This window comes from Gymnodraco acuticeps, unplaced genomic scaffold, assembly GCF_902827175.1.
Source record: "Gymnodraco acuticeps unplaced genomic scaffold, fGymAcu1.1, whole genome shotgun sequence".
NCBI classification, from domain to species: Eukaryota; Metazoa; Chordata; class Actinopteri; order Perciformes; family Bathydraconidae; genus Gymnodraco; species Gymnodraco acuticeps.
The window spans coordinates 59295-77986 of record NW_022991962.1 but is presented as its reverse complement, the minus strand read 5'-3'; the positions used below and the strand labels follow the sequence as shown (position 1 = coordinate 77986).

The 18692-nt window shown below is 40.4% G+C and overlaps 2 protein-coding genes across 2 annotated transcripts in view; both read right to left on the bottom strand.

Annotated features, from left to right (window-relative positions):
- The window catches only part of serinc5 (serine incorporator 5), a 30424-nt gene extending 28385 nt beyond the window's left edge, over window positions 1-2039 (bottom strand). Inside the window, exon 1 of the mRNA XM_034200763.1 lies at window positions 1873-2039. Within this exon, the coding sequence (XP_034056654.1) occupies window positions 1873-1899 (27 nt within the window). The 5' untranslated portion in view covers window positions 1900-2039. The remainder of the gene's footprint in view (window positions 1-1872) is intronic.
- A 5598-nt stretch (window positions 2040-7637) lies between these two features.
- On the bottom strand, window positions 7638-17485 carry cdk7 (cyclin-dependent kinase 7). Its single transcript, XM_034200756.1, has 12 exons — window positions 17370-17485; window positions 17093-17152; window positions 16970-17003; window positions 16821-16888; window positions 16628-16696; window positions 14837-14947; window positions 14637-14755; window positions 14191-14290; window positions 14007-14093; window positions 13770-13919; window positions 12759-12897; window positions 7638-8125 (listed from the first exon to the last, which is right to left on the bottom strand). The coding sequence occupies exons 1-12, from the start codon at window positions 17433-17435 to the stop codon at window positions 8097-8099; spliced, it is 1032 nt and encodes a 343-aa protein (XP_034056647.1). The 5' UTR covers window positions 17436-17485; the 3' UTR covers window positions 7638-8096.
- Window positions 17486-18692: the final 1207 nt, after the last annotated feature.

Genomic DNA, 18692 nt, shown 5'->3' with positions numbered 1-18692 from the left:
TGCCAAAGTTAACTGTGCCATAGCTGTGCTGCTTTAACACCCACATGGTTTTGGTCCTGTCCCACACTCACAGCCAAAGCTTGCAGGCCTTTGGACAAAACTCAACACTGAGCTAAAGCCGACCCCCTATCCCATCACAATATGGCATACATGCCTGATCCCACTGAGAATTTACGAGTGAGCTGCTCCCACACCATGCCTCCTTTCCTCGCCAAATCTAACCCAAACACCGCCCTCCCGCCCTCCCTCCCTTCATTTCCACCTCTGAGCCAGAGGAAATTAACAGACCACACATCAATTTAGCCTACTCTGAAACTCAAGAGGGGCACACATATGCAACTAAAAAAAAGCTAATTACAAGTATACACATACATAGAGATGGCGACAGAACTAAATGGAGTGTCTGTGACAGGGATTAGCACACCAGGACAGCAACACAAATCTGACGCATTGTTTGGCCTTCCTTTCCTCTTTATCTTCCTCTTCTATCTATCGTTTCATTCACCCTGTCTCTGAAAAGAACAGGAAATAGAAGGGAGCGCTACTTAGATGAGCGATGTGTTTGTGTAATTAAATTCCTGACCAGACCAGCTCAGCAGTGGAAACCCTGTGGTCAAATACAATCTGTTGGAGGAAAAATAAACTCAGTCCGGAAGAAAGTCTTCTCTAACTTTGCATATAAACGGCTAGCTAGACTTTTCATCATAGCAATTCTGCAACTGTATTAAAGGCTACTTACAGTATAATAACAAATGCAAAATTATATTCTTACTGCTGCAGCCTGTTATAGTCAGGTCTCCCTTTAAAAAGAGACAATGGAAAAAGAAGTGTGCCTTTTACAAAAAATTCTGCAACTTCATAACTGAAAAAAGAAGAAGAAATAAAGTAGGTTCAACCATATGATTTCTCAGGGGGACACACTTCTGTAACTTAAATACAGGGGTGGAATAAGTACTCAGATCGTGTACTTAATGACAATAAAGTTGCAGCTAGTTTTTATGACTTTGTATGCTGCATGGCTCTGTTGAATGTTACTCCAGGTATAACTAAAGTCTTATTCAACGTACATTACATAAATGTAGTGGAGTTAAAGTACACAATTCAACTCTGAATTGTAGTGGGGTAGAGGTAGCCTACAAGGTAGCAAAAATACTCAAGTAAAGTACCTCAAAATTGTACTTGAGTACAGTACGTACTTACGTAAATATATGTATTTACTTTACACCACTGGTTTAATATAACCTCACGTATTGTCCAAAACGAATTCCGAAATATAGGTAGGCCTAAATGAAACCAAAACATGCATTTAAGGGTGTTTATTACTGGAGTAAGAAGTAGGTTACAAGCTGTAAATCGGGTTGGCTAAAAAGGTTTGGGTTTGTTTTTTGTTGTGGTTGGAAAAGTGCAACTGCATTACTGAAAAGAAAACCACAATGAAGACACAAGACGCATGTCTCACCACAGCAGACACGATTGAGCAGTTCTCAGTTTCCACCATGGACTGAACACATCTGTACAGACATTCAGCGATGATAGCAGGTATACTGGCTGGTTTAGCTTAGCCTCATCTCTCTTTGTCTTCCAGCGGCTGTAACGTTACTACAGTGAAGTTATTCAATCATGTCGGTGATGGAAATAATAATAATAATAATAATAATAATAATAATAATGTTACAATGTTAATGAATTACGGTGGCTGACAGGGGTCACGGGAATCAACGCGACATTAAATAATCGGTGCCTCGCGCTAGCTGACGATGAGAGGCAGCATACATTCATACAAACAGTAAACAAGGCTGGAGCGATTCAATAACGTGTCATTGTGTGGGTTACAACAATAAAGCAGCAGTTATTCAGAGAAGTGCTCCTTACCTGCGATATGCAACACTGGGTACACATTTTGCTTGGAGACAATCAATAAAATCCGTTTTAAGAGTAGAAGACGAGCAGCTTGCTGCTTCCTCTCCACATGAAATCACCGCCACCAGCACACGGGAAACAACGCTCCTGTCCCCGCTGTCTCTCCTCCTCCTCCTCCCCCTCCCTAATGCTTCCTGTCTCTCCTCCCACTCCCATCACCAACAAAAAGCCGAACACAAAGCTGAAAGCCACAGAGGGCTTCAAGAAGTGGTTGTAAACAGGCCATGGAAAATCTAGGACACACTTTAAGCTATATGCTAACATTAGGAGGTCAAAGCCAGATGTCACACCAATTACTTGCATTAAAAACACTGCCGAGGACCCTACACATTACAAGACCATCATGGAGTATTAATGTATAGTTAGTAGAACAATTTTATAAGAGCTTTACACTATTATTAGGGCAGGGGTCATAGTTAAATATAATTAAAAACATACCGATGTCCTAAATCAGCCTACATATAAAGCTATCTGGATCTAATTATAATAATAATCCAATACATAGTAGGCCTACTACTTTCACTGTACAGTATTTTATTGTACATTCTGTTCTGTTTATCTTATTTTACTTACATGTATAGACTCATGCATGTACTTGTTCACTTACAACATTCTCTGCAACATTTAGCTTATTGCTGTTATAATTTTTTTGACATATAGTTTACTTCATCTGCATTACTTGCACATTGGTCTTCATGATAATGTTGCATTACTTTATTGTACTCTGTTTCTTCTTGCACTATTTATATATAGCCTACTTAAGATTTGCCTTGCCCTATCTACATTGTACCTACTGTACTGTGCATATGACAATAAAGCCTTTGGATCTTGAATCGTTTAATCCTTAATCCCCACGTAATGTTCATTACTTGACAACTACAGATAATGGATGGTTCTTTTCTAATAATCACCATAAGTCTTGCTATAATATGATGATAGTAGTTGCAAGAATTAAAGTAAAATAACTCCTAAAGCTGTAATAACCACCAGTATGAAAGATAATTTGCATTGTTACAACCTATATTATGTCATTCTGTCTCATTTGATCTATTTATCTATATCATGTTCCAATAACTTAAATATAGACTCTTATTGCACTATTTCACTCTTTCACTTTTTTAAACTATTTTTCTTTTTGTATTTACTGTTTACTTGCACTATATTTTTCTGTGTATCTGTTTTATTGTGTTGCACTGTTGGAGGAGCCTGTGACCTAAGATTTTCATCGTCATAACTACACTGTAGCTATGTTCGTATGACAAATAAAAACCTTGAACCCTCCCAAGCAGACAAGGTTTATGCAAAGGCTTTGGCTTAACGAGGAAAATGTAGTTATGTGTGTTTGGCAATTTGTTATGATATTGTGTCATGTTCATTCAAGTGCCCACATGGAAAACACCCACAAATACTGTTGTGAAAAAACATCTGTCAGACATAAACATAACTTCTCTCATGTGATTATAATTAAAGAACTTTGCCTACTGTCCTAGACTCTATGGATAAAATATATTGTTCAAGTTTTTACAATCTTTCAGAAAGGAAGAACAGTTGACTAAAGAGGTTGATGATCAATAATTCATGAAACGTCCATTTTTACCTCTACGCTAATCACAATAAGTCTTCAGGGGAGACGTGAAAGCCTGGCTGTTTCTAATGGAAACATTACATTACCCTAGAGTTTTGCCTTTTGGTTGAGTTTTACTTTACATAAGCCTCAAAACTGTATTATTAATTTCAAAGTCTTAATCATCCCACTGCGGTCCGTCCCACATGCTTATCTCGCGGATTCAGAGATATGTGTAAGAATTACTTTCTCCCACAATCCCTGTGTTCATGTTCAGTCCCAGCATGTGGGCGACAGTGTGAGTGTGTTGGTTCCAACAGAGGCTCTCCTGGCCAATGAATCGGCCTCGGCATGAGCTGATAAGGCTTTTACTGTTACTCTCTATGAATGTGCAGCTATCGGCCAAACCTGTCATCTGACCCAGTCAGCCAACACATACACACTCACACACACACACACACACACACACACACACCACACACACACACACACACACACACACACACACCACAGACACACACACACACTAAAGTAACGTGTTGTAGAGGGTTTGGTACAGCGTATTTCTGGTATATTCATTTTAATGTCAACTGATATATAGGATGTGTGTAGCTGAGTTGGGTCGCACAGTTGGAGAGACAATGGTCGTTCTGAATTATCAATAGATGTATTCATTTCAAGTGAGCTGACTTCGAGGTTGGAGGAAGTTCAGAGAAGGCCTTAGGGTATGGGAATAGTTGACCTTTGTTAGTTGGCTAATCCTAGGGATGTTATGGGACGAGGACGTTTGAACATGTGTGAGTGTGGCTTTCAGAGAGATGGACATGTGACATTTGTGTGGTGGGCTGCATAGGGAAGGTGTGTGTGTGTTCGTTGCAGTGGCTATATGTGCTGTATGATTGCTGCTCAACTGTACCTGTGTTTGTGTTTTGTTGGTTCCTCTCTGTTTTATTCTTTCATGTTGTGAGTGCTAAATTGCCACAACATTTTGGAGTAGTTGGCTTAAACATATGTGTGTGCTTAATTACTCTGTATGAAGTAGGAGCAGTTTGCATGGCAGGAGACTAGAGATGTGGGAGATGAAACATCCTTATTTGGACACAGCATGTCAAGCATCTGGAAGGCTACATGTCTAAGATGTGTGTGCATTGAAGATTTTTAAGGGGAATGTGTGTGCGTTAAAGGGGAATGTGTGTGCGTTCTGTCAAAGAGTCCTATGTATGTACAATTATACTACTCCAAAGCATTGCTGTAGGACTGCTTGAGGGCAGAGGTAATGTTTTCCTCGTTACTATTGATTGTTGTACAACGAAATAATCATTGATCAACTATACCTGTTATGTGCAACATATAGTGAAACATCCCTATAAAGACATTGGTTCTTCTTAACACTCAGGGACATAGACACACACACACACACACACACACACACACACACACACACACACACACACACACACACACGCACGCACGCACGCACGCACGCACGCACACACACACACACACACACACACACACACACACACACACACACACACACACACACACACACACACACACACACACACACACACACACACACACACACACACACACACACACACACACACACACACACAGTAAGGAGATGGCGCGAACCAGACGGAGTCAACGACTGCTGATTCATTGCCTAGGGTCCCGACCAGGAGTGAACAACCAATTAGAAGATATGAAGCAACCGACACAACCCGGTCCTCCGGTAGTGACCATGATAGTCATGTAGATGCTTCTTATGAGACTTGTGTTTTGTTTTGGTAAAAATGGTTTGTATCGTCAGTTAGCTGAGATTATTCCCGTTAATCTGGTATAACACATTAATAGGTTCTTAAATATTAAGATCCCCTGAGACTGAGACACAGTGTCGTGAAAATAAAACCAAAGTACCCGCCGGCGGGGACCTTCAGGCTTAACAGGTTGTCACAGACACATGTGTGCATTCTTTATAAATGCAAACCGAGTCAAGCCGACTCCGGAGGTGGTGGTATGCACCTTAAAGTTGTTTGCAATCCGCCAAAAACCCGAGAGAAGAAGAAGAAGACTCCGAGCTGTCCGACTTCAGGCGAGCTTTTTGAGACCTCCCCCGGCTGCGATCGGCTATTCTCGTCTACTTTCGAGGCGAGCCGCAGCTCGTCTCAAGCCTAGCAACTGCTTGAATCGCGACGCGATGTTTACAGGGAGAAAAGCTGTGAGGTCCGTGCAGAAAACAGAGCAGTGTGTATAATATATATCACTCAGTATAACAGGCCTACATCACTCTCTTTATTTGTATGCTTTAGTTTAGTAGATATCTACAAAGAGTCGATATTTTTCTAAAACCATTAGTGCTTCACATAATAAAATACACAACGGCTGTATCCTGATTATATGCTTTAGGAGCTGTAGGTGTAGATCAGTGTTTCTCAAACTTTTTCATACCAAGGACCACTTAACCAATAAAAAAACACTCGTGGACCACCTAACTCCACAAATATCCAAAAACACATCGTTTTTTACAAATCGCCTGAAAATGGTACAAACAAGTGGCCACATGTGTGATGAAGGTATTTATCTGGGCTATATCATGCAATCGAAAGTGAAAGCTCGCTCCATTGCGGAGATATTACCGCGAGAGTGCGGAAAACTTTAATTAATTAATTTCAAATGTGAAATTTTACCAATATACTCACGGACCGCTAGGGGGCGCTCACGGACCACCAGTGGTCCGCGGACCACACTTTGAGAAGCACTGGGATTGATAGCTCATAAATGAGATTTCAAAGGTCTTATTTTGAAACTTTACATCAGATTGTCCTAATCTTTTCTGAGTGACTAGATGGGGTGTCCTGCTATCACCCTGGAGCAGTGCTTCTCAAAGTGTGGTCCGCGGACCACTGGTGGTCAGTGAGCGCCCCCTAGTGGTCCGTCAGTATATTGGTAAAATGTCACATTTGAAATAAATAAATACATTTAAGTTGTCTGCACTCCCGCGGGAATATCTCCGCAATAGAGCGAGCTTAAGTTTCACTTTCGATTGCATGACCTAACCCTAACCCTGTGTTCGTCGTCCATAACATACGCCTGCCCATACCATAACCCCACCACCATGGGCCACTCGATTCACAACATTACCCTAACCCTCACACCAGATACTGACTGGTTTTCGGACCCCCACCAATAAAGCAAAAATGCACGTTTCAGAGTGGCCTTTTATTGTGGCCATTGTAAGGCACACCTGTGCAATAATCATGCTGTCTAATCAGCATCTTGATATGCCACACCTGTGAGGTGGGATGGATTATCTCGGCAAAGGAGAAGTGCTCACTATCACAGATTTTTTCAGATTTGTGAACAATATTTGAGAGAAATGGTTATTTTGTGTATATAGAAAATGTTTTAGATCTTTGAGTTCATCTCATGAAAAATGGGAGCAAAAACAAAAGTGTTGCGTTTATATTTTTGTTCAGTGTAGCAATGTCTTTCTAAATTTAGGGCACCATGAGCTTTGATTACTCTCTCGGCTCGGATCCGAACAATGCTCATACTCAATAAGGTGTTAAAATGTATGAATTATGTTTATATATATATAAAAATCTTTTAGCTTATAGAGAATTTAAACATGATCTCATTGTGAAGACTAGAGCAGCATACAGAAAATATACATCTTTTGATAAGGAATTTGAATTGTTCTTGTGAAATACTCTCATGTCTTTCACTGTCTTATTTTCTGATATGATCCTGTTTGACAGAAAACCAAAAGGCCATCAGGCCTCGCTGACATGTCAGGCCGCGTTGGATCACAGTAATGTTGAAGAGAAGGGACAGAGGGAACGAGTGGCACATTGTTGCAGGACACGGCCAGCCCAGCGTCACTCTGTCTGCCCGGAAGACATGGCTTATGACACACATAGTTGTGCCAAAATACAACCCTCTTTACCTTTTACTCTGCCAACAGGCTGCATAAATAAATTACAGGTATAATTCTGTCCACACATGTTCAATAGGTGACAGGTGGACTGTTAACACCTCTAACATTATTCTAGTGTTGTATTAATATGTAAGTAGCAGTGAGATTGTCACAATAATGTCTTACTACCATAGTAGAAAAACCTTTCTTAATAAATCATATAAAACCATGTAGGGTCAGATTGATTTAAGGTAGTCACATCCCTCACATGTATTTGCACAATTTAAATACATATAAATGAAATAAACCAGGCCTTCTTGTTTGGTTGTTCTTATTTTCAGTCACATAAATATACATATTACAACAGGCTCCCAGAGCTTAGCCATCATTGTGGCAATGAAAAAAGTCCACCAGAGTTGAGGCTATTGACCTCTGTAGTACATCAGTCGATGGGATGGCTCACACAGCAGCCCCTCGGATACGGAGAGGTAATCTTAGGCACAAGTCTTGACTGATTCAACAGCTACATCCTCTAACATTTCCTAAAAACATCTGAGCCTTTTTCCCTCCGCTGGTTTTGGAGTTCCTTTTTTTTCCTCCATTCCAGTGGATAATCCTGAGCAATGCGGGAAGGCTGAGCCGCGCAAGTGTGTGAAGAAGGGGATCCTCTGATGAACCAGGTTCCATTGGTCAGAAAATGAGCTTCTTCTTCATCACAGCTGAAAAGAAATAGAAAGAATGTTGTTACAAAAACATGAAAAAGCACTTCACTTTTTCCCGAAATTCACTTTAGGTAATCCGGGCTAGTTGAGAGTCCACTAACAGCAAATATGACCAATATGTTTCGGTTGGGTTCTGCTTTAGAAACATTATTTTTCTTCTGTTAAGTATTCTCATCCTTGATACTAAACAAAATGATGTATTTTGTTCACAACTCTTGAAGCTTTTGCAAAGATGTCCATTACATTCTGGTTGGCTTAAACAATTGTCATATTTAATTTAAACTACAGGATCAAAACTAAACTAAATGTTTACCCAAAATGGCAGACTTTTCATTTTAGCAAACTATTCTGTATTACTGTCATAGTAGAGACCATAAGCTGAAAAGTGTCCTATTTTTACCTAAACTAAGCAGATTTGGTATTACCATGCGGTTCAAGCTGGTTAGCTACATTTTCAATTTCCTGTCTAATGTCCTTGCAACTGAGACCATCATCTTAATCCGTAAACCTACTATGGACAGATAAGACCGAGACATAGGTATCTCTGGTGCTCCTAAACTGGATAGGATATTGTGTTTATATCTAAATCTCAAGTAAGAAAGATACTTTAACAATACACATAATGTATCTACACTACATGTGCAACTTTAAAAAAAAGTCTATAAAGAGCAATCTGCTACCCACTAAAGCTTCCATATGGTGTAGGTATTTGGAAATTCGCTCTATAATATACTGTAGCATAGAGCAGAGCGTACAGTCAACCCAGAACATTTAGAAACCACAGGAGGAGCTGGAAAAGCTTTGAACCTCCCAGTAACATCAAGGTCCTCCTTCAGTAAAACATACCCTACCACGATTCACTAATCTGTGTGTGTGTGTGTGTGTGTGTGTGTGTGTATGCGTGTTCTATTTTGCTATACTCTGAATTTCTAACTACAGTTTAATGTGCAGCCAACACCCTTTGAATTGCTAGGTTCAAACAAGTGGTATTCTAGATTTATGACTAGTGAGAAAACGAGTGGTTCCCTCGGCTAAAATTAACAACATGTTATATGTAAGATTGGCTGGTAAGGGTTAGAGTGGGATGCTTTAAATATGTCCAACTCCTTTTAAACATCAGCCTCGACATTGTTGCAGACACTGTTTAAAACCAAAACTTTATGGCACTCATTTATTCATAGTATTTCAAAATGACAATAACGGTCTAGAATATATTCCCATTTATTCTGTATTATATTGTTGGAAAAATGGGCTTAATACTGTGTGCCACTGTTATCTTATACTGTTGGAACTGTGCATGACCTTGCAGCTGCGCCCTGTCGAGACTGGAGGAGCCAAGACTTGATTCATTTGTTTACCCACAGAAAAGAAGACATTCACACTTATTTTTTCACTCGCTGGAGGGCAAAGAGTAACATCCGACTATCGTAAAAAGAAAACTTGCATGTGCCGATCTGCCGCTAAACCGATTTACGACTATGTTATTGGATGCTGTGAAGACTATATAAGCATGATGTGATTGTTTTCTTATCCTTTCAGCAGCATACCTCGTGTGTGTGAGTTGAACCATATTTCTGTATGTGATTTAACTCCTTCTTGCAAGAATAAATTGGGACCTGATTATTGACCCTCAAACCTTCAGACTATCGCTCCTGATATTCTACCGTTTCTCACCCATCTCGTCAATACTTCTCTAACTTCTGGTCATTAAACCCTCTCCTAAAGAAACCCACTCTCAACCCATCCAATGTTATAAACTACAGGCCTGTCTCTCTCCTTCCATTCCTGTCTAAAACACTTGAATGTGCTGTCTTTAAACAACTCTCCTGTTATCTCCATCAGAACAACCTTCTGGATCCGCACCAGTCTGGTTTCAAGGCAGGTCACTCCACAGAAACTGCTCTCCTTGATGTCTCTGAGGAACTGCACACTGCCAAAACTGCATCCCTCTCCTCTGTCATCATCCTGTTGGACCGGTCTGCTGCATTCGACACGGTGAATCATCAGATCCTCCTTCGCACTCTCCAAGAACTTGGAGTTTCAGGCTCTGCACTTTCCCTCCTCACCTCCTACCTCAAAGACCGCACCTACAGGGTAACTTGGAGAGGGTCCGAGTCCGACCCTTGTTAATTATCTACAGGGGTCCCTCAGGGCTCTGTCCTTGGTCCCCTCCTCTTCTCTCTGTACACAAACTCGCTCAAATCTGTCATTAGCCCGCATGGTTTTTCATACCACTGCTACGCTGACGACACCCAATTAATTCTGTCCTTTCCCCGCTCAGAGACCCAGGTCGTCGCACACATCTCTGCTTGTCTAGCGAACATCTCTCAGTGGATGTCTGCTCACCACCTCAAGCTCAACCTTGACAAGACTGAACTGCTTTTTATTCCGGGAAAAGATTGTCCCACTCTTGACCTAACAATCAACATCGGCCCCTCTGTTGTTTCCCCGACTCAGACTGCAAGGAATCTGGGTGTGACCCTAGATAACAAACTGTCCTTCACTGCAAACATCGTTGCTACAACCCGCTGCTGCAGATACACACTTTACAACATCAGTAGGATACTTCCCTTCCTGACCCAGAAAGTGACGCAGGTTCTAGTCCAGGCTCTCGTCATCTCACGCCTAGACTACTGCAACTCCCTCCTGGCTGGTCTACCTGCATGTGCCATCCGACCTCTGCAGCTCATCCAGAATGCAGCGGCTCGTCTGGTCTTCAACCTTCCTATATTTTCCCACACCACGCCGCTCCTCCGCTCCCTTCACTGGCTTCCAGTAACTGCTAGAATCCACTTCAAGACACTGGTACTTGCGTACCATGCAGTGAATGGTTCTGGCCCTTCCTATATCCAGGACATGGTTAAACCGTACACCCCAGCACGTGCACTCTGCTCTGCATCAGCCAAACGGCTCACTGCGAGGGGGGCCCAAGTTCCCATCAGCAAAAACACGTGGGTTTGCTATCCTGGCTCCAAAATGGTGGAATGAGCTCCCCATTGACATCAGGACAGCTGAAAGCTTACACATCTTCCAGCGCAGACTAAAAACGTATCTCTTTCGACTCCACTTTGAGCAATAAAACAAAAAACAAAACAAAATAAAAAGCACTTATATACTAACAAAGCACTTATATACTAACAAAGCACTTATATACTAACAAAGGACTGGCTTACCTAAAGCCAGTTGAGTAGCACTTGAAATGTTTTGGCTCTATGAAGCCTGATGTACTTATATGATTCTGTTTTCTTCAAGTTTGTATCTTCTTGGTCGAATGCACTTATTGTAAGTCGCTTTGGATAAAAGCGTCAGCTAAATGAAATGTAATGTAATGTAATAACAAAAAAAAAGATATATTAATATTAGGGCCGGGACTTTAACGCGTTAATTAAGATTAATTAATTACACAAAAATTAACGCGTTAAAAAAATTAACGCATTTTAATCGCACTTATTTTTGCACCGCGGAACGTTTCTCACTGGATGAGTTTCAGGCGTACCGATTATACTGGAGCACCAACTAACGTTCATGACTTCAGACAACAACAAACCACAGTGAACAACAGTGGGAAATGTTGTTTTAAAAAACGGACGGATGGAAGCGTCGATAAGAGCACGGTTGTGTGCAAATTATGCAAAAAGGAATTCGCATATCACCGCAGCACATCAAGCCTCAAGTATCACCTCAATGCAAAACATATAGCAGCTAGCGTGGACGTTAGCCTCTTTTATCGCGTTCACACCAAAAAGAGCCGGTACTAAAATTAGTTCATGAGAACCTTTTTACCCCCCACGAAAGTCCCTGCTAGAGAGCAGAGAGCTGCTAGAGAGCAGGGACTTTCGTACGGCTCTCTTGTGAGAAAAGAGCTATATTTCTGATTGGCTGGGCGGATTGCAAACCACGCCCCGTAAAACTCCCAAAAAGTTTTGTGAAGCCGCCATTTTATTATCCTCGCATTAGCATTATTAGCATTAGCCCAGCGCAGAAACGCAGAGAGACTAACTTATGGCAACACAAAATAAAACATGGGAGCGGTGGAGATGAGGAGGTGTCGGCGTTCTGGCGATTTACTCGGAAGGCTGCTGGGACTCCCAGCAGCTTCTACTGAAGCCAGTCCCCAACTCCGGGGACTTCCGGCCGGGGACTTTGGGCGGCAGTATACGCCGTGAAGTGGTTTGCGGCCTGCCAGTAAACCCAAAGCAGAAGAAGAAGAAGTGACGTCAGCGGCTTCATTTGCCTAATCCACCCCCAGGTTCAAAGAGTTCTCATGAACTAAATTCTCATGAACCTTTGTGGGAAAAGTACTGCGGTGTGAATGCGCCTAATGGTATACTAAAATCCATGTGAAAAAAAATTGCTTCTCACTGTTCTTAGGTCAAATATGTATATGCGATTAAAAATGCGATTAATTTCGATTAATTAATTACAAAGCCTCTAATTAATTAGATTAATTTTTTTAATCGAGTCCCGGCCCTAATATATATTATTGTTTTATGTTTTGGTTCTGACATGTTCACAAAAAAAGTTCACAGTTTTACCATGATAATATTGACTGGCTTCATTTGACATTAGAGTATGTCGAGGTCAAGGTGGCATTTCATGGGTATATAAAAAGCAACTATGTATTAATTACTTGTCTCCACGCCCTCGATTTTCCTCTTGAGCCCGACTATCTCCTTCTCCCTCAGAGCCTCAGCTGAGCCGTTGGGTCGGGGGAGCAGGGGTCCAGGAGTGGGTGCAGGTCGATTATTGAAGTACATCGTCTTCAGAGCCTGGACAGAAACAGACAACAGTATGAACACATCATCACATCATAGGAACTCATTACTTTGGCTGCAATGTCTACAATTGTTCCTAATTAAGCTTGTTTGTATGACGATATTTTTTTCTCAATTAATCATTTGGGCTTTAAAATGTCCAAATACCATCTACAAATGTATGTCTTTAAACGTTTTGACTTGACACTCCAACACCCAAAGGTATTAAAGGTGGGGTAGGTAATTTTGGAGAAACCAGCTCGAGAGCGCTAGAATTTGAAAATACACAGCCGGAAAAAAAATCTGCCACTTCCTTACAGAGCCCCTCCTCCAACACACACGAACGCGCCCATGACCAATGAGGGCACGAGATAAGTTTGTGCACAGATGGAAGGCTGACAGGCAGGTAGGCCATCCAGTTATTTTAGCCGGGCCGGCTAAAATGATTGGTCGTGCTTTTTACAGTACTACTTCCACAGATGGCATTTTTTTATGGATTTTTTGTCAAAGCACTTAAGATATTCATTGCTATCGGGATGTTAAGACCATCCATGGAATATAACAAAACGTGTATCTCGAGCCGGTTTCTCAAACTTACCTACCCCACCTTTAAGTTGAATATGATGTAAAACAAAGAGCAGAAAACCTACATATTTGAAAGGCTGACAACATTTTTGCCATTTTTGCATAGGAAAAGGATTTTAGCCATTCATTGATTATCAAAATACTTAATGACGATTTTATTTTTTAACACTCAAATAAAGACTTAAAATGAGCATCATGAATATATAGGCTAAGATTTTTTATTTGTGTTCACAATTGACCAGTTAACCCCTTACTCCAAAGATGTGGAAGTGAGAATACTGTCTCTGCTCTGCTTTGTTTACCTGTGTAGCTGTGGTCCTCGTGGCGGGGTTAAAGGTGAACAAGCCCTGAAGCAGCTCTAGTAAGTCATCTCCAGCTGCACTGAATATATGTTCCAGAGGTGTGCCAGGAAATATTTTGAAGGACACATAGTCTGGTAGACTAGTCACGCCCTGAGGACATAAATTACAAAGAAATTACACAAGGATTCACATGCAACTATAATAACACATCCATCACTGGCAAAAACAGATACTAACAGGCCACGACTCTTCTGTAGCCGTGCCAAGAGCCTCAAAGATCTTAGTCAGCTGGTCGAGATCTGAGTCTCCAGCTAGGAACGGTATCTACAGCAAAGGAGACACAAAGAGACCTTAGCGGGGATACAGAAATAACAGCAGGCTAATACCTGTATGAATATTTCTAAATGTGTGTTTTGTTTACCCGAAGGAGCAACTCTGCCAAGATGCATCCCACTGCCCACATGTCAACACCCACTCCGTACATCCTGGCACCAAACAGAAGCTCAGGGGCGCGGTACCACCTGGGAATAAGATCAACAAGTTACATTTTACAACTCTTAAAAACAGACATCCAATATGCTACTCTGCTAGTTAGAACAATATTCTGTCAATTCAAACACTTGGGAAACTTTGAGATAATTTAACAACGAGAAGAAGACAAGATTTCTGTATTTATTAGTATGTATTAGTAGGTTTGAGTATCTACTACTGACAGATATTTAACTCGATATAATCAAGCATATTTAATGTCTTAATGGATTTAGTTAAGCTACTGTGGGAGATTTCCAGTGGACACAAATACACAGGAGACTAGGCAAATAAATGTACGTTCTGTATTATTGAACAAAATTGGCAAAAAGCAGATACCTGGTGACGACTTGATGTGTGTAGACTCTGTTGGGGCTGCCAAACGCTTTGGCCAAACCAAAATCAGCCAACTTCAACACTCCGCTGCCATCTAGCAGCAGATTATTGGGCTTCAGATCCTGGACATACAAAGTAGCAGAATGTAAATGAATGTCTGTGTGTTTGCAAATATGTGTGTGTTTCCATACTAGTGCTCTTACCCTGTGTAAGACCCAATGGTGGTGCATATACTCTAATCCCTGCAGAGTCATGAGGATGTAGGCTTTGATGTTGGCAGGTGTCAACACTAGGCTGGTGTCTTTGATGATTACCTAAAAAACAAAAATGCTTATGAAAAGTCGGACATGTTATGACCAATAATCTTCATCCATTTCCATTACTTTCTGTATTTACATGTTTAAGCAGAGTATCGGAGCAAAAAAGACAACAAAATAACTGGCAGATATCACTGGACACAGCTGCATGAAAACTAAATAGCCCAATATAGATTCAACCCTTCATCCAGAATCCAAAAACACTAATTTGAGTATCCTGCGTCGTGATTTTATTGACAATTTAGTAGAAAAGGTATCATATCTGTATTTGAAAAGCCCTTACAGCCAAATCTAACCATTTGGTCTAAAAATAGTCCTTCAGCACAGATAATAAGATGAGCATCATATTTCACGTCCATGTCTGTCTGGAGCCACTAATGGCATCAATTCATTCTGAGGGCCAAGAGCCGAGTGTTATTGATTTTTTCTAAAGTGTATATATCTTGTTTTGCATCTTCCTATTAGAGCCTGATGGTTGGCGCCCATCTGGAGCCTCGTATGCTAAAACAAACCAGAGGAGGAAAATAAAAAAGCCTCGGTGACCGTGCAGAAGCACTTAATGGTTAGATGAGAGCACTTACACTGCCAAGTGTCGTCGTCATGCTTATATTTTCTGTGCTATTTTCTGACCTCACAACTCTTCACAATTTTTCATCCTTTCGCTTATTTTTGCACTCTTGACATTTCACAACGTGGAAGTTGTACATAGTACTGAACAAATGACTGACAGTTGCCACACACCATTAAAATATATTAGTGGGGAAGAGAAAACACTTTGCTTTAAATGCTCTCTCCCTGATCTCTAATAAATGGAAGGTAATAAAGAATGAAATGTCAATCATGTGGTGGCCCACTAATGAAATGCAACACAATGTTCTTTTTACAACCATGAAAGAGAGATGTAAATTCCCATACAGTACATAGAACAAGAATAATATACTTCTTCACAATATGATTTAATAAAAAATAAAATGCTGATTTCACTTAATTGCATCATTTTGCAAGGTGTTATTAAGATGTATTAAATAATAGGCAGTTAGAGTCAATAAGTTGCCATTATATTTCCTGCCAAAAGTTATTCAGTGAATTTAGTTAAGTTCAAGTTATTTATTATGACACATTCAGGAAACACAATTTACGATGATCAATACATTAAAAGTTTCAGTAAACAACTCAGAGCTGCAATGATCCACTGAGAAAAAAATAAACAACTATTTTGATAATCAATTGATTGTTTAAGTAATTTTTCATTAAAAACAAACTGGAGAAAATGCTGTTTCCAGTTTCTTAAATATGGATATTTTGATCTTTTCTCTTTCCGATAAACTATTAAGTTATCTTTGTGTTTTGACTGTCTGACAAAACAAGACATTTAAAGGGAAACTGAAAAACAAGGATTTACATTTCTTCACAATTTTTAAATATATTTGGACACTATTATAGTTACAGTGTAGACCAAAAAGTGTGTCGATAAATCTGGCAGATAATCTGTATATGAATGGATAGTTAAAGTAATTAGTTAGTTGCAGCTCTGAAACACATTACATACATAAACTCAATGGGCTGTTGTATTATATATGTATGGGACTGCATAATACTGTATCATGCGATGTTGGTCTACCTAGTAAGACACAGATGGACAGAAAGAGATGTTGTTAATATGATAAACTCTCCCACCTCCAGATCTGTTTCCATGAAATCAAACACCAGGCTGATGTTAGATTTGTGTCCGAAGGCATCCAGCAGCTAAAAACACAGCAAATATGGTGAATAGTTCAAATATATAAAGTTCCTTATTTCCCCCCTTACAAGAAATACCATTAACTTTTTTATTAGAATTCTGATTCTGACATAATAAATGTTCACTCACCCCAATGATATTTGGATGATGCAGTTCCTGCAGCAGTTTGATCTCTCGAAGAGCAGTCCTATTAATACCTATTAATCAGAAATAAAAGTCATTAACAGGGTGATGACAATGGGCAGCACCGAGTGTTAAATGTGTGCATCATCATTTACCATCTTTAGCCTCAGTTCTGTGGCCAACCTTAATCTGTCAGAAAAAAACAACAACATAGTGTTAAACATCAGCATACCATACACATGCTAACAAATGTCCAATTTTGAGCTTATTTATTGTACCTTTTTAATGGCAACTATGGAGTCGTTTGTTTTGTCCCTGGCTTTGTACACTGTGGCGAACTGTTGAAGAGAGAAAGGGAGAAAACGGTAGAGAAAAGTGTTGTTTTTTCAACATCACTGCTGCTGTAGTGAACACAGTAGCGTGGAGCAGCAAGGCTTTGTTGACATTAACAACCGGCTAACGCTTGATGCTAACATGTTTCTACACAGCCAGATAGGATTGGAAGAGAGCGGACAGATTTAAAAACCGAATCCACTCATATCTGTTTCCACCTACCTGACCCTCTCCGAGGAAATCCAGTTTCTCGTATCGTTTGTTTCTGGATTTTGCTTCAAGCGCCATGATTGCTAACTGTCACTTTCATCAGGATCCACTTCCTGCTTTTTTTAAAGGTCCGCGAGTTCTGTTTCCGGGTTAAATAACTTATTATATTGAGCAACTCCGCCACCTATCGGGATACATTATCACTACATCAAAAAATATAAAGCAGGTTTATGTGATTTTATGAGGTTTACAGGCAATATCTTTTGTGACAATTTCTATTTTCTATGCTGTGAAACCATTGTTTTATGTATTAGATTATGAAGTCAGTTTGTACCCATACACTTTATGACTATTTATCTATGTTTACAATAACCATGAACCACTACTTCTAATTCAACTAAACTATGGTGAAATAATCAGAATCAGAATACCTTTATTCGTCCCACAGAGGGGAAATGTACATTTGTTAGAGCCAAAAAGATAAATAATGTATGCACCATTGTAAAATGGGGTATTGGTTATATCGTTTAGGGTTTCTATCTATAAATATTACTGAAACTACTAAGAATATAAAATTATTTGACAATAATACAGTGCCAGTTTTTTTTAACTCAGATCCGTAACATTTCACGGATATGATGCAATATGCAGTACTGTTGTGTTCAGTTTGCCCCTTTTTTATCTTGCTTTTTTTTGCAGTTTGACATTGGCCTCTCGAGAGGCTCTTCTGTCAGTTAGGAAGGTTTTGTGATCCATGCACCACTGAACACATCTCTACATCCCATCTCCATACACAATAGATACCCTCACATCCCACAGGATTAGGCATGGCTTCTCTTCTTTGACCCTCCCCGCCTCTCTCTCTCTCTCTCTCTCTCGTCTCTCTCTCTCTCTCTCTCTCTCTCTCTCTCTCTCTCTCTCTCTCTCTCTCTCTCTCTCTCTCACACACACACACACACACACACACACACACACACACACACACACACACACACACACACACACACACACACACACTTCCATTTTGTGGAAGGAGTGTGAAGGATCAGCAGGCCTAATACACCCCTCAGTCTCATGCACATTCACATCCTGACAGCTCACAGATGTGACTGACAGGACCGTATGTGCCCATGCAACCATGCAGAGAAGAGGGGGGAAGAGAAGAGAAGAGAAGAGGAGAGAAGAGACTCTAGCAGAGGTCTAAATATTTAATGGCATTGCATTATCAACCTTTAGGGATGCACAGGCAGCCTTAATGTGGAACATAACTGTCCAGTGGCGGACATAACTCAGACCCACTTACATCACTCCCTCTAAAACAAATGTGACATATTG